Raw genomic sequence first — 16,146 nt, 5'->3', positions numbered from 1 at the left:
AGAAAGGGCAGCATGGACAAGTTGGGCCGAAGGGCCTGTTTCTATGCTATAAACATCTATGACTCTATGATTAACATGGATGAACACTATACAATGGTCTGTAACTTCTGAGCTTTCCAGTGTGTAATTTGAGTGGAGGGGGCTACCCAAAAGAAGCACAAGCTTTTTTTGGGCAGCCCCCCAACTTCCCAGGTAACAACTTGCATGGCAGTTGCCCAGAAATGCAGAGTTCTCGGCAATTACTTTGTGCTAGGAACCAGCTGAAAATACAGTTTAAATCACAAACATTGTATTGTTTCAGCTATGTGGTTACCTAGAAAAGCTGATGATAGTTAAAACTTCTTGTAACTTCTTGGTTACCATATTGAATAACTATAGTAAAGACCCAGACTTGTGCCCCACCGGTGTAGCAATCAGACATTGATTGTCAGTCCAAGGAAGTTACGGTCCAATATGTTTCTGTAACTAACCCTATTATGTTTTTCTTTCAGAAAGAACTCTCAGGGCATAAAAATATTGTCGGTTACTTGGATTGTGGCATTACGTCAATCAGTGATAATGTTTGGGAAGTGCTTATTTTAATGGAATATTGTCGAGGTAAGTGTGTTATTTTAAGTTCTGCAGAAGGCTCTCTTAGACTCAAAACACTCATTCTGTTTCTGTCCATAGGTGTGGCCAGACCTGCTGAATTCATCCAGCATTTTCTGTTTTTCAGATTTTCAGCATTTGCAGAATTTTGCAGTTATTAAGCTGCCTGTCTGTGAAATAGCTTCATGATGCACTCAAATTATGAGTTTCACTATATTTTTCTTCAGTTACTTTAGGTGTGCCCTTTGAACTGAACTACCTCATGAAACCATGTGACTCCACAACCTAAGAATCTCATGGATTTTTGTTTGGGTTGCCACTACTTTTAATAGTGCAAGTAAACATCAAATTAATGTACTGACTTTTTTTTAAACTAATGTTCAAACTTGATGAATTGTCAGACCTCCTAACTAGCTTGGACCTACAAGCTAGAGAACTGTACAAGCTCAATGAAGTTGGGACAGAAATAATGTTTTTTGTGTAAAATACAGCCCTTGACACTTAAGTAAACACTACCATTTTATTGCAATCTTGTGCTCAGTAAAGTGTGCCAGTATTGGAAATTAAATACTTTCCAGTTTAGTTCATTCTGGTGTCAGAATCAAGCATTTCAGAATTGGGAAAATTTCCCAACTTATGACTTCAGTGCAAAGGAATTTTACATGATAATCGATGTGCTTAAATAATTAAAATTCAACTACCATGCAGCAATTTTTGGTCATCTAAAGAGCTTTCCATGCTGCAGTTATGTGCGTTACATGTATACATGTTTGATTCTTTGTTCTGAAATTGGAACTACTAGTTTTAGCATAAGCAGAAACCATTTCATGGTCTTTATTTGACAGCGGGACAAGTGGTGAATAAAATGAACCAGAGGCTACAGACAGGTTTTTCTGAAATAGAAGTTCTGCAAATTTTCTGTGATACCTGTGAGGCAGTTGCAAGGCTGCATCAGTGCAAAACCCCAATTATTCATAGGGATCTCAAGGTAAGAATCATTGTGAAGTAGAAGTATTTGTTGTATATTTTTGCAATACTATTGAGTTTCACAGATAATAGTGCAAAGTTCTAATCCATCTGCTATGTTTTGAATGTTGGCTGTACAATTATCCTGTCAATCTGCACTAAGTTATAGGAGATAGAAAGAAGATATTTTCATGTTATAATAGTACAAGGTAGATCCATTTTGACAATTGAGCTGGTCTTGTCAGTTTGTCTCTTTGAATTACATTTACTTGTAATAACAGTGGTCACTTTGTAATAGTTTCTTGTCTTTCAATCTTATTTTTTAGGTTGAAAATATTTTGTTAAATGATAATGGAAACTATGTACTGTGTGATTTTGGAAGTGCAACTCACAAAATTCTCAATCCTCAAGTACATGGTGTCAGTTCTGTGGAGGATGAAATCAAGAAGTAAGATGTTTTGTTGAATTCTTATTTGAAAGTTTTATTTGTGGTTGATTTTTCAGTATTCTGAAAGCTGCCATAGTATTTTGCTGTTGATCAAAGTAAGGATGACTGAATCCAGATATTCTTGTCCTTTGCTCCTCTTGCAGCTAGCTTCCACAGTTATCTTCCTATGTCATTGCTCCATTTATTTTGTCTGTACAATCTTTGCACATTGTTTTTCAATTTAGTAACATTCCAACACTCTTAGCATAACACTGTTACCAGTAATTTGTTTTTGACTGCCTACATATATATCATTTTTAACTCTACTTGTTCTTAGTTTAGATGCCAAAGTTGACTTTGTACACTTCTAATGATTTTACAATGTGAACTGTGCAAATTGCATCAACTTAGCACTTTCCTTGGCCTGAGGAAAGATGCGGGAATACCTTCTTAAATAACTGTTCACTTTCTCTATGAACAAAGTAGTTTTGCATAGTAATAACATGGAAATACTCATGGAAAAGTCAAATTTTTGAGACCATTTTATTTTCATCCAAAATATTTTAGACAGTTAATATTTTTTGAGGGATCAACATGCATACTTGATTTTGGCTCGAAAGTAAAAATCAACAACATTAAGGAATTTCTGCAAATGTGCCAATATTTATTTTATTTTAATAAAATCACAGGCAATATACATTTAATCTGAAAAAATATAAATACAGCTAACACTGTGAATGGGATGAATAGGATAGATGATGATAGAGGTGGAGAGACTCTTCCCGCTCAAAAAAGACAGTAGGACTAGGGGGCACAGCCTCAAGATAAAGGGGGGGCGGTTTAGAACGGAGTTGAGGAGGAACTTCTTCACTCAAAGGGTGGTGAATCTCTGGAATTCTCTGCCCGTTGAAGTGGTGGAGGCTGCCTCGCTAAATATTTTTAAGAAGCGGGTTGATGGGTTTTTGATAAGAGAGGGGATTAAGGGTTATGGGGAGAAGGCGGGAAAGTGGAACTGAGCCACGACAGATCAGCCATGATCTTATTGAATGGCGGGGCAGGCTCGAAGGGCCAGATGGCCTACTCCTGCTCCTATTTCTTATGTTCTTATGTTCTAACACTTCACATTAAAATCCTTTGAAATCAAGCTGATCACTATCTGAATTCCCTGACAATTCATCCAAACAGCCTTGATTATGTAATGTTATCATAAGGATCTTCCTTGTCATCTTCATAATCATTGTAGGCAGATACTGCTAACTCCAGTATCATTGTCCCTGAAGTAATTGTCCATGTTATCATTGAGTGCATTTGATATTCCAGATTTTAGAAATGAGCAATATTGGGATCAAATTCTTTCCACATTTTCATGATCTATTGGTACATGGTTGCTGGGGTAATTTCTTGCATTTCTGCCTTTATTGAATGATATCTTACCTTCCAGCATCTAATTGTCCCTATCTTTTGGATACTTCCTTTGAGAGGTTTATTTATATACACATGCAAAGGCTGAACAACATTAACTTGCCATGTTAATGTTGGTTGATTTTACATCGCTTTCTATATCATTGACAAATAGGATATGAACAATACCTAAATGAGCAAACATTTTTCTTTGTAATTTTCACAAATCTAGTGCCTGGAACTGGCCTTGAATTCTGAAGTGCTATGTCTTAATTTCTCTTGAGTGCTTAAAGTTGGATTGTTTTGTATGCAATAATGTGACTATTGATCCATACTGCAACTTTTTTGCTCCAGTTTAAATTAAGTTGTGTACTTGTTACTTTTTCTTGAAACCATTGTAATAGATCATGCAGTACACAACTTGTTGATTGGCTAGGAGATTGCCTTTAAAGTTGGTGGAGGGAAAATCTAAAGGTTTCTGCTTGTGCCTTTAGATTAATTAACAGCAATAATTACTGATAAGTAATTAATCACAATGCAGTTTGATTCCTGTAAAACTAAGGTCATCTTTTACACGAGTTATATGAAAAATTGCTTTAGACCAAAAGTCATAGGTTTTATTTTTAAATGAGATTGACTTTTACATTAGTATATATGGTATCAGTCTGGAAAACATAATTTATACTTAACTGATAGCCCTGAAGCATTTTTGAGTGAATTTTTTGAGGAGTGGAAAATCTGTGTGGAGCATCTCCTTTGGTTCATCAGTTCCAGCTTACATATACTTGGTGTATGTAATATCCCATCTTGCCATAATCATGTTGACTAAATGAAAAACCTTGGTAATTTTGAACTATTCATTCTTTGCTGCAAGGATTAAAATGTTTGAAACCATCATCTTAAACTATTTACTTTTTCAACAAATGTTGTCACTGGGCATTATGTACCATAAATATAGAACACGTATAAATGATGTTTAGTGGAAAAGCATTGATACTGCAAATAACTATAAATTTTCGCATGGCTAAAATAAGTATATGTTTTAGCTGCGGGAGACTTCCGAAAATGTAGGTACTGCATTTGAACTCTTCACGTTTTATTGTTTTCAAAAACAACTTGCACCGTGTGTTATTAACAAATAATTAACAATTTCTCAAACAATTTTGTTGCTACATTGCTAGTGCTATACTGCCAAGGAATTAGTGAATTTTGCATGGATAATTTTGGCACAATTCTGATCTCCATTGGGACATACATTTGAGCAGAAGTTGGACAGTGGTCTAAAAACTGGTCACCCATTTTCTGACAAATGTAGATCTGTAATCTCCAGGCCCCAGGGCATTGTAACTGGGAATACCCAGAAAACTACTCTGCGAACTGATCCTGAAGTCCCAGATTTCTGGGCAATTGCCCAGAAAATTATTTTACTCGATTAAAACTTCCATTGGACAATAGGCCTGCAATTGGAACCATCTGGAAGTGTGCATTAAACTTTGGATGGTGCCAACTGTCTTATAGTAATAATTACCCAGGAAAAGTTAGAATTAAACCACTACTAACTGTAGTATTGAGCCTCCTCTGTCTTCCCCCATGGTTGACACCACCACCACCATGACCACCTCCTGCCCTTTCCAGCTTTTTACTTTACAAATCTACCTTCTCCATGGCTTCTGAAAGTGTCTAGACTTTTAAATATACCTGCTTCATGGCAGCTATTGCTGTTTATTTTTAAAAAAGGGGTGTGGCTTCCTTATCAGAAAATCTAACCCTGGACTGAGGGCTGCAGGAGCACATTGCCCTACATCTTTCTTGCCTGGCCAGAGTCAGAAGATTAGATGAGAAAGAATCAACTGAATTTGAAGTAAGAAACTAGGAACAGGGTGGCAGTCTGACTCTGAGTGCCACTCCAAGAAAGGTCAGGCCAGATATTTGGGAGGACCGAAACAAAGGTCAAAATTTGACAAGGTTTTTATCAGGAGGTGGTGCTTGAAGAAAATGCCAGTAAATGTTTGTGTAACCCGATCAGAAAGGAGAGGGATTGTAAAGTGATATATATTTGTGTTGATGGATGTTATAAATCCAGTTTAGATTTAAGTGGGTTTAATTTAATTTTTCTGTGTAGGAAAATGTATGATTCATGTTAGACAAAGGTGTTTGCATGTATAGGAGTTTTTGGTTTTAAGTCAAAATGTTTCTATTGTGCTGAAAAGAGAGTTTACAATGTGAAAAGTAAATGCAGTCTTGAAGAAAGAATGAGATGTTGCATAGCAACCAGAGGTATCTTAAGTGGAAAATACATTGGTTCAATTTAAAATTCCCAAATCAGTGGTTGGAGCTACAAAGCTAGAGAATGAACAGCTCTCAGCTCTGCTATGTGCAAGGAAGCTCTACAAATGGAGTAAAGGCATGAAAATAAGCTCCAGAGGAATAAAAGGACAATTAGTTCTGGCAACTAGAGAATGAAGAGAAGTTTCCTGGGAGTTTGAAGTTGGAGGAACAAGATTTGGAACTGGGTATTGGCAACTGAAGTTAAAGGCAGAGCTGGAAAGGCCAGATAGTGACATTAGCTGGAGAACAACTAGAGATTGGAAGCTGTTGTAAGGCATAAAGTATGTTGTCCATATCTCCAGCCTTTGGAAACAATTCTATTCTGTTGAGGACTAAATACCTAAGTTTTTGTGTAGAGGTTTGGATGCATATGGCAATCCAAGACAAAAGAATACTGAAGGGAGAGTTGGGAAATGTGGAGGCAGATCCTTGCTGAAATAGCAGAAGGAAAGCATTGTATGAAAGCATATTTTTTCAGTGGAGTTTGGAATCACTTGCATGACCATTATCTGAGGGGAATTTGATGAGAAACCCACAAAAGATTGATTGAATGACATATCTCCCTCGGTTGTCTAACCTCAGTTAGCCTATGGGCTTAAAGGGTCTGTGTGTTTATTAAGATCATTATAACATAAAATATAGTTTGTACCCATGTTACCCTTTACATCAGTGTACATTTGTGAAGGTAAGAAGGAGTGGAGGAGTATTGTATTAATTTTTCTGTTGTTTAAAAGCTAATTGGCAGTCCTGTGACTGTGTTCATTCAGATTTTCTTAAAACAAAAAGTAAAAGTTAGTCGTTTGAGCTAAGGTTCCTGTCTGGAATCGTACAGTCAAATAGTAACATCAGCTGCGAATGTAACAACTCTAATATCAAGTTATCAGTTTTGGATTTTCTTATCCACCAATATTCACTCATTTGATAGCAGTAGTGACACAAAGTAAAGTTGTAGATGCGATATTGCTAATTAATATGCATAATTTAACCCTTGTTGCAGAACTCTCTTAATCTCTGTGCTCATCTTTTAACAGGAGTCCTCCCTCATTCAGTGGATCCATTCACCCGCCTTTTGTTTCCTCCCTATACCTGGACCCCTTCCTACTGCCCTTGCCCTTTTTATTGAGAACGGTTGCTTTGACCTCCGCCATCCTGATTTCTTTGTTCCTTACCCACTCCAACCTATCTCCTTCTGAACTTGCTGCACTTCATTCTCACAAGTCCAACCTTGACTTTGTTAACAGATCTACTGACTACTGATCTTTATCTTGCAGAGGTTGAGCGGCAACTCTGAGACACTTTCACCTACCTCCCCCTTAACTGTCACCGAACGTCAAACCATTGTTTTCAAGATTGTCACTGACCTCATCTCCCCTGGAGATTTTCCTTTCACAGCTTCCAACCTCCTACTTCTCCAACCTCATAATTCCCCAACCCCACATGACCCACTTCTGTCTCTTCCCCAAAATCCACAAAGAGCAATTCCGTGGTAGATCCATCATAATAATTTGTTCCTGCCCACTGAACTCGCTTCCTCTCTCAGTGGAAAGGTCAGGAGCAGATGGGGGGCCAGAGGGAGGAATCTAGGTGGAAGGAAAAGATGACCGGAGGCAGGTGAAATGATCCATTAAGTGGGGCAAGGACTTTTGCCCTAAGAAGTGAGAACTGAGATGTGTTCTTTAGTTTTGCTTTCACTGAGCTTTGTTCAGTGTTAGCGCGTTCTGCTGCCTTACCTTTTCTACCACAATCAGTATCTTCTTTAGTCTTTAATACTACCATTAATACTCCCTTTGTCTTGTGTCCATGGCATCTTTGTCAATCTTTCCTTAGCTCCCACCTACCCCTAATCTTCTATTCTGCTGCACCCTCCCTTTCCAACTATATAATCTATCATACTTCTACACCTCTTCACCTTGAAAGAACAGTCACACGGACTCAAAATGTTAACTTTGTTTCTCGCTCCAAAGATGCCACTAGACCCGCTTTTCCTGTATTTTCTGTTTATATTTCAGATTTCCAACATCTTCAGCATTTCGCTTTTATTCTAATGGTATTTAGGGATTAGAATTATTTCTGAATCAACTGGAGTTTTCTCTACGTGGTCCAAAGCCCTAAACATTTTCTTTGTCACTTTTGTGCTACTTTCTCGAAAGAAACTATTCTTGAATGAACCATATTAATTATATTCTTTTAATAAGTGCATTATTTTTATTATTCATTCATGGGATGTGGCTGTCATTGGTTAGGCAAGCATTTGTTATCCATCTCTAATTGTCCTTGAGAAATGATTGTGAACTGCTTTCTTGGACTCCTACAGCCTACATTCACAGATTTTTGACTCTTCAACAGTGAAGGAACAGCAATATATTTCCATATCAGGATGTTGAGTGACTTGGTGGGGAACTTCCAGGAGGTGGTGTTCCCATGTATCTGCTATCCTATATGGTAGTCATCGTTGATATAGAAGGTGCTGTCGAGGGAGCCTTAATGAGTTCCTGCATTGGGCCTTGAAGGTACACACTGCTGCCACTAAGTTGGTGGTGGAGGGAGTGAACGTTTGTGGATGGGGGTGCCCATCAAGTGGTCTGCTTATTCCTGGATGATGTCAAGGATCTTGAATGTTATTGGAGCTACACTCATTCTGGCAAGTGCAGAGTATTCCATCACAGCCCTGACTTATGTAGATGGCGGCAAGCTTTTTTGGGGGGGGGGCGGGGGGGGGGGAGCGGTGGGATGTGGCCTCTGACCTGATCTCGTAACCATTTATGTGGTTAGTCCATTGCCACTTCTGGTAAATGGTAACTCCCACGATGTTGATAGTGGGGGATTAAGCAATGGTTATGCTATTGAATGTAAAGGGGTGATGATTAGATTCTTGGAGATGATCATTGCCTGACACTTGTGTGGTGCAAATGTTACTTGCCACTCTTGAGCCCAAGCCTGAAAATTGTCCAGGTCTTGCTGCTTTTGGACACAGATTGCTTCAGTATCCGAGGAGTTGTGAATGGTGCAATCGTCAGTAAACATCCTCCTCCTGACCTTATGATGGACAGAAGGTCATTGATGAAGCAGCTGAAAGTGGTTTGGCCTAAGTTTTGATGATGTAACTGATACAAATGCAACAAATTTAACAACTGTTTAAATGAACTGTCACAAAAATACAGTTGGACAGGATTGCACAGAAGTGAACATTTGAGTTTTTCTTTTTAGGTATACAACGTTGTCCTACAGAGCCCCTGAAATGATTAATCTTTATGGAGGAAACTCAATCACGACAAAGGCTGATATATGGGTGAGCAAAACTTTCAACATATCTCAGGACTTCAGAAGTACTTGGTTTTGTAAGACAATTGTGAACAAGGTGCTGCACCCTAGCAGTTGCAGCTTGTGTAGTTGAAAACAGGCCATTTTGCCAAGAAGGAAAACTAGGGGATCAGTTGTTTGGTGGACAGAAGTTGCTCAGAGCAGGAAATTGGTCTTGGGTTCTCTCCAAGCTCAAGTTTCTGAGGAAAAATGTGAGTGAGTTCAGGGTGAGGATGGAGGAGTCTGGAGAGAAGTATGATCTGGTGGTAACGGAAACAGTAAGAAGTCTCACAACACCAGGTTAAAGTCCAACAGGTTTATTTGGTAGCAAAAGCCACTAGCTTTTGAAAGCCAGTTTACTGTGTTTACCCCAGTCCAGTGCTGGCATCTCACCGTCGTTAATGGAAACAACAAGCTGGTGCTCACTGCTACTCTGGTTAACGCATTGGAGAAGTATAATAGAACCAGCTGGCATAAGTGTTGTATGTACTATTTTGTGGCACATGTGGGGAATGTAATGCTTAAGTGCTCACTAGTTATTCTATGTGAAAACTTTTTTTTAGCTGAAGATGAGATACTTTTTTGAGTATCCCATTCCACTTTTTGGCACAAATGTGCTTTGTTATTTACAAAGATCAGCACTGCCCCCAAGTGGTACAATGTTTTTTCATCTAGTAATTTGCATATTGCAGAGTTGCAAGCAACTTTCATAACTAGTGTGCAATTCTAACACCAAGTCAGTGTCAGATCAAAATGGTTTGATGCTAAACTAGTTAATTTCTTTGGCATTACAGACAAAAATACATGTTCTATCTTCTGTCCAATTTCTGTTTGCCTCCCTTTTTTCTGTTTCTGTCCTTCTCATTCTTTTTCTTCTCTCTACTTTCTTTTAATTTTCTTACTTTCATGCTCCTGCCCTTATGTCTGTCCCTTCTTGTGATCAACCACAAATACATGCTCAGAATTAAAACTGTAGAGGTGTTGTGATGATATGAATGTTACCTAATTAAATGATTTTTTTTTAACAAAATAAATCGCAGAATTGTTTTTTTTTTGTGAATTAAATCTTTGTAATGTTGGGATCTGCTTCACAGTTTGCTCAAAGATACTACGATATTTTGTTGATCACATGCTTTTGGAGACAATTTTTTAATGCAAGCTGGCAGATTTCTAGTACCTGACACAATTCTTGATAACGGCAGATTTGTAAAACTTAGCTTCAATAAGGAGTGCCTCTCACCTGGAATACATTTTTAAAAATTTTGGGTAGCTTCCATCATTTTCTTTATATTTATGAGAATCAGCTTAAATTATATCTCTTCCAATGACAATCTTTTTTTCAGAAGTTGCCAATCATTCTTTTGTTTGAAATCTGTCATCTCTGGGACAAATAAGTAATGGTATAGCTATTCAAACAAATTTCAAAGTTGTGGTTCTGATGGAGCCTAAATTAAGCATCAGTGAGCAAATTATAAGTATCGCCTTTCTGTTATCAGCGACATCTTCCATCACTTTATTGATGATTGAGAGTAGACCAGTGGAGCGATAATTAATTGGCTGGTTTGGATTTGTTCAACTTTTGATGCACAGGATATACTTGGGCAATATTCCATATTGTCATGAAAGCAAATTACTGTGCATACTGGAACCTGAACCGAAAACAGAAAATGCTGGAAAATCTCAAGTCTGACTGTATCTGTGGAACTAGACCAGAGTTAATGTTTCGAGTTTTATTTTTCGTCAGTTGGATGCAAGTGTAATAGTTGTATTGGAAGCTAGGTGTGGCTAGTTCTGGAGCATAAGTGGACATTGTCAGGGCCCATATTCTTCGCTCAGCCATTTCTTGATATCAGTCAAATAGATCAAATTGGCTGAAGGTTGACATCTACGATGTTAGGGACTTGAGGAAGTAGCCAGGCTGGTTCATCTGTTTGGCACTTCTAGCAATAGATGCTTGTAACTGTTCATTGACTCTTAACTGAATTTTTTGTTTTAAATTTCCTGCATTATGGGAACTGCATTTAGCATTTACCTTTTATTAATTATAATTATTAGCACAAAATAAAATCTGTTACCTGAATTATTTTTGTTCAGACTACAGCACTTGTTCTGTAATTATCTAAACCAAGGACAATTCATGTTGGATCATGCGTATCTAATTCCTGTATGGCAATTTATTTCTATAATACAAACTTAGGCCTCATATTTGAAATGGAGTAAGGTTAAACTTTTACACTTAATTGCTTTCAGAATTGGATATTTATTTTCCTATGCGTGCTTCACAGAAGATTTCTTCAGCTTGAAGAACTGTTCAACATTTTCAGCAATTTAGCAAGTAACATTCTGTCATCAGATTTTCTTTTAAAAATGAACATGAGTGGAAACAATGGGTGGGTTTCTCCAGGCTTTCCAGCTACTTGTTTCTCGGTGGTGTGCCATTTGCTGGTGGTGGGATTCTCTCTGATCCCGCTGCTGTTAATAGGATTTCCTATTGAAGCCAGAAAACCTGAGGGTGGGCATGCGCTTCTGGTGGGACCAAAGAATTCCACTGGCTTGAACAATTGGAAAGTACCAGCTAATATTTTTTAAGAATGTATAGAATACTTAACCATCTTCAAAAGAAGCAGTCTTAGCAAAAGATTTAAGCAGATCCTTGCTTTGTAGCAAATGTCTTTACATTGGCAATATGTCAAATTAAAATTGTTATGCCATTACAATGTTCTAGTCATTCGCTTTTATACAATCGTTGAACGATACATCTCCAATAACGACTTGCGTGTTTGTGGTAGAGAAGCCAACTGATTGCTTTTCTATTGAGGGAGGTTACTGGGTTTACATATGCATGTAAGCTGTCTCTCCTCTTAAAAACAAAAGCAAGTAAATACTTGTAAGTGAATAAAAATGCTTTTCTTCTCTGAAAGTAAGTTGAGATAATGGGTGTTTTGCCAATTGTGGTTGGCCTGTGGCTAAGATGAAGGAAACAAATAAAATCCAGCAATCCTTTAGTATACTTTTGTTTATCAGTTTGCTGTTGTTTAAAATTTTGGTTAATGGCAAATCATCTTTACATGTGAAAGGATTGTTGAACCATTAGATATCTATGATACACAATTTTATTTTATCACCTTTTGTTTCAGATCTAATTAAAAATGCTATTCTAGTCTCTCTCTCCCCTCCTCCCAAGGTAGTGAATCTGTGGTTTGCCATGAATTAATGAGCTGTAAACTAATTTGATGCAGAAGTTTTACATAAAATCTTTTATTATAGCAGTATAATAGTTTCCTGTTGAATTTGCATTGATTGTTGAATTTTATTTAAAAAGCATTTGATCAAAAATATCTGCTTAAAATAGCCAATTACTTTGTTTAGGCTCTTGGATGTCTGCTGTACAAACTTTGTTTCTTCACTCTACCCTTTGGAGAGAGTCAAGTTGCAATCTGTGATGGAAGCTTTACTGTGCCTGACAGCTCGAAATATTCTCAGAAATTGCACTGCCTAATACGTATGTACACCAATTTTTTTTAGAAAGTTGCTGTGGGCTCCAAATAATTGCGTTAGTGTGGTTTTAAACACACTGATATTTTAGAAATCAATTATTCACACGCTTTTCCCATTGACGTTTTTCTGAACTGGGCAGAGCTTGGCCCAGTTTGAGAAAACGTACCCAAAGAAACTGAAATCTAGTATGTTGTTAGAAAAATGCATGCTTTTCTGACAAATTGAAATGGAACCAACATGCATTTAAATGTACAAAGATACACTACTCAATTATGTGCAAAAGTATCTCCCCCCAACTCCCACCCTCCTGCTTAATGTTCCATTCATGCTGAGTTGTACATCATTAAAGAACAATGATGTAATACATGACAAAGAGTTTAGGTGTAATACTCTCAGAACCAAAATATAATGGTCTATTTCAAGCACTGAAAATCATGAGTGGCTAAGTATCATTACTGCCATTTGACTGTGGCGAATAGAAATGATAATAGTTCCAACTTGTACTGAAAAAGTTTTCAAGCAGGAATACTCAGAGACTACCCAGCACTTGTAAGTGAAGGACAGTACAAGGAGCACAAATTTGTATTTTTACTTAACTATCCAGAGAAAAGTTTAAAAACAATTAAGGATCGTGAGAACATGTTTTTTTTCTGTCCGTTCAAGATGAGATCTTTCAAATAGTAAATTTGAGTTAGAAAAGTCACACGTGAGATTATAAATTGCAAAGATGTATCTGATAAAATATTACTAGAAACATTGCAAAGTATGCAACAAAAACACTGTGCAAAGAATGTAAAAAAATTAAGATCTTGATTAGGTTTTGGCTTTTGTGCTTGTTTAGAATCTGCAAAATTGACCTGACTGGTACATTTTGCCATTTGATTGCCATTTCTTTTGAAGCAGTGTTTTACAAATCTGTAGTTTGCATTAAATTGTTGTTTAAAGCACAAACTTTCTCCATTTTTATTTGTCAGGTGTATAACGGAAGATTTGTTGCAGAAGTATTAATACTCTAAATTATTATTCTATGCATTTCATTTGTACATTTTTAAAATTGTCTTTTGTATTTAAAGGCTACATGCTTGAACCAGCTCCAGACAATAGACCTGACATTTACCAAGTTTCAAATTTTGCTTTTAAATTGGCTGGAAAGGAATGTCCCCTGCCAAATATATATGTAAGTGTATGTTTTTTTTTATGGTGTATTCATTCGTTGACAGTTGATTTAAAAATGTGGTTTGTCTTTTGTCTACATGCCATTACCTGAACAAACATTGTTTATTTGAAAGTTTACCAGCTGGTTAAATTGTGAATCTCCCACACTTTTGTGCGCTATAGATTACCTCAGTGTGAATCATACTGAAATTCAGTGGATGGGACATAGACGCACTGGAGAGGCTGGCAGCTTAGTGTTGAGCGGCTCACTGCGCATGCGCTAATCTGTCAGTGCTGAGATTGCTGGCCAGCTCAATGGCTGGCCAGCCCCATGATCCCTGCACCCCACCCATGGCCCAGTGGCCTGATAGCTGGCCGCCTATGCATGCAAGGGCCAAATGTGGATTCCCTGCCCCCACCCCAATTGCTGGACTTCCACCCCCACAGATCTTCTCTGTAGAGTGGCAGCAGGACCCTCTATCCCCACAGATCACCTCTGGAGGCCTGACCCCTATGGCACTGTCCGTTGCCTGATGGGCAGTGCCAAGGTGCCCTGGTCATTGTCAATTTGCCCCTTGGGCAGTGCTAGGGAGCCCAGGCTGCCACAGTTAAGTTGCTAATGCCAAGGGGGCACCCTGGCACCTGGTGCTCTTGGGGGGCGGGGGGTGCGATTTCCCTCCTCCACTCTAGCGGGGTCGGGCTGCCAATTTTCCGAAAGTCAACCCTGCTGGAATGAAATACTCCTGGTGGGCTGGGGAGTATTGGGAAAGAGGCTAGCAGGCCCGGGACTCCGCTAACTGTATTTAAATTATATCAAAATGGGGATTTGAATAATTCATACGGCTCTCCCCCAGTCTGACGCCCCTGGAAATCTGGCACTGGGAGATGCTATCGGGTCAGGGCACCAGCGCAGATCCCGTGCATTGGACACTGCTTGAATCTCCTGACTCACTGCACTAAAAAAATTTTCCTTTACTACCTGCTCACTCTTCAGAATGGATTCAGGCTGCTCATCTACATTCAAAAGTCCCAATATTGAAATTGTGACTGCAGCCAAAGGCTTGAAGGGGTTGAAGCTAGGACTTTCTGTCAACAGTATACCTTCCCAAGTGGTGGATTTATCCCAGAGTTGCCCAGAACATCTCTGTCCAGCATTGACAAAGGGACTAGAGAATTTTACCCTTAAGCCTTTCAGAGTGCATCATGGGCCAAAGCTTTCACATTTGGGAACCTAAAAAGAGGACTCAATTTGTCAAGTCTACTCTGCCATTCACTCAGATAATGGCTGACCTGTATTTTAACTAATTTATCCAACTGCCTGAGCAAAAATCTCAGTTTTGAAATTGAAGGGCTTTTTTGGGTGTGGGAATGACTGTGAAAAGGAGAGACTTTCAAACTTTCACTGCATGTGAAGAAGCACTCTCAGCCATTACATCTGAATCCGCTTTTAATTTATTTCTTTTAGCTTCAGTATTATTCTGGTGAATCTGCATTGCACTCTCTCTAAGGCTGGCCTATTCTTTTTGAGGTTTGAAACCCAGAACTAAATGTACTGCACCAGATGCAGAATAGTCAAAGTTTTTTACAACTGTAGTTTATCCTCCATTCCTTTTATTTTACAACCGCCTCATGATAAATAATAACATTACGTTAGCCTTTAAATTTTTTTTTTGTATTTCCCTAAATCTGTGCCCCTCCACTGTTTCTAGCATCTCACCATTTAGAAACTACTCAATTTACCTTCCTTTGGTCCAGAATGGATGACTTCACACTTTTTCCCCCTTACTAAGCTCCAACTGCTTGCAACTTCATTTGCGACTTTCTCTTCTCATCTACACTACTGTGCCACCTAACTTAGTATTATCAGCATACTTACAGTATGCTAGTTGCTATTCCTTCAATTAAGTGCTGATACAATGTAATGAAAAGCTGAGATTTCCGTACAGATCCTTGGGTGCTACCATTCGCTACATTCTTGCACTCAATTCTTTATTAATTGCAATAGGCACCTCCAATCTCCTTGAGTGTTTTCACTCATGCTCTCCTGTATCATTAACAGAATGCTACATTGCTTTTTGTGGCTCAAAAGGACTTTAAGAAAAGTTTGTTATTAAATGTTTTGTAATTCTGTTTTGTAGAATGTTCCTATCCCAACTGTACTTCCTGAACCCATGACTGTCAGTGAGGCAGCTGCCAAGAAGAGTCAAACAAAAGCAAGGTAATCTTGGTAAATCATTCAGGACTGTCAACAGCTGAAAAGATTCCTGATCTCATCGGTATTTATAACAGTTTAATCAGATTCACTTTTACGATAAGTTGGGGCAATGAGGATACATTCAATCTCTTACTTGCGTTACAGATGATAGTTATGGTGTCTTGATTATATGCAATTTTTGTCCATCCTAGCAGTTTGAGTATGTGAAGGTTGTATTTTAATAATCCGTTTATGATGAAAATTACTGTGGAGTATCCAATATACACAA

The 16,146-nt window shown here is 38.2% G+C and overlaps 1 protein-coding gene across 5 annotated transcripts in view; it reads left to right on the top strand.

Moving 5' to 3' along the window:
* The window catches only part of bmp2k (BMP2 inducible kinase), an 81,551-nt gene that overhangs the window by 41,960 nt on the left and 23,445 nt on the right, over positions 1-16,146 (top strand). For all 5 annotated transcript variants that reach the window (XM_080191261.1, XM_080191251.1, XM_080191241.1 and 2 more), the window contains 7 exons: positions 492-597; positions 1,434-1,576; positions 1,881-2,002; positions 8,918-8,999; positions 12,380-12,512; positions 13,582-13,685; positions 15,802-15,881. In XM_080191261.1, the coding sequence (XP_080047387.1) occupies positions 492-597; positions 1,434-1,576; positions 1,881-2,002; positions 8,918-8,999; positions 12,380-12,512; positions 13,582-13,685; positions 15,802-15,881 (770 nt within the window). The remainder of the gene's footprint in view (positions 1-491; positions 598-1,433; positions 1,577-1,880; positions 2,003-8,917; positions 9,000-12,379; positions 12,513-13,581; positions 13,686-15,801; positions 15,882-16,146) is intronic.

This window comes from Carcharhinus amblyrhynchos, chromosome 1 (genome assembly GCF_965287045.1).
Source record: "Carcharhinus amblyrhynchos chromosome 1, sCarAmb.v2.hapA, whole genome shotgun sequence".
Classification (NCBI taxonomy): domain Eukaryota; kingdom Metazoa; phylum Chordata; class Chondrichthyes; order Carcharhiniformes; family Carcharhinidae; genus Carcharhinus; species Carcharhinus amblyrhynchos.
Note: the sequence above shows the minus strand (reverse complement) of the source record. Positions and strands in the feature narration are given on the sequence as shown.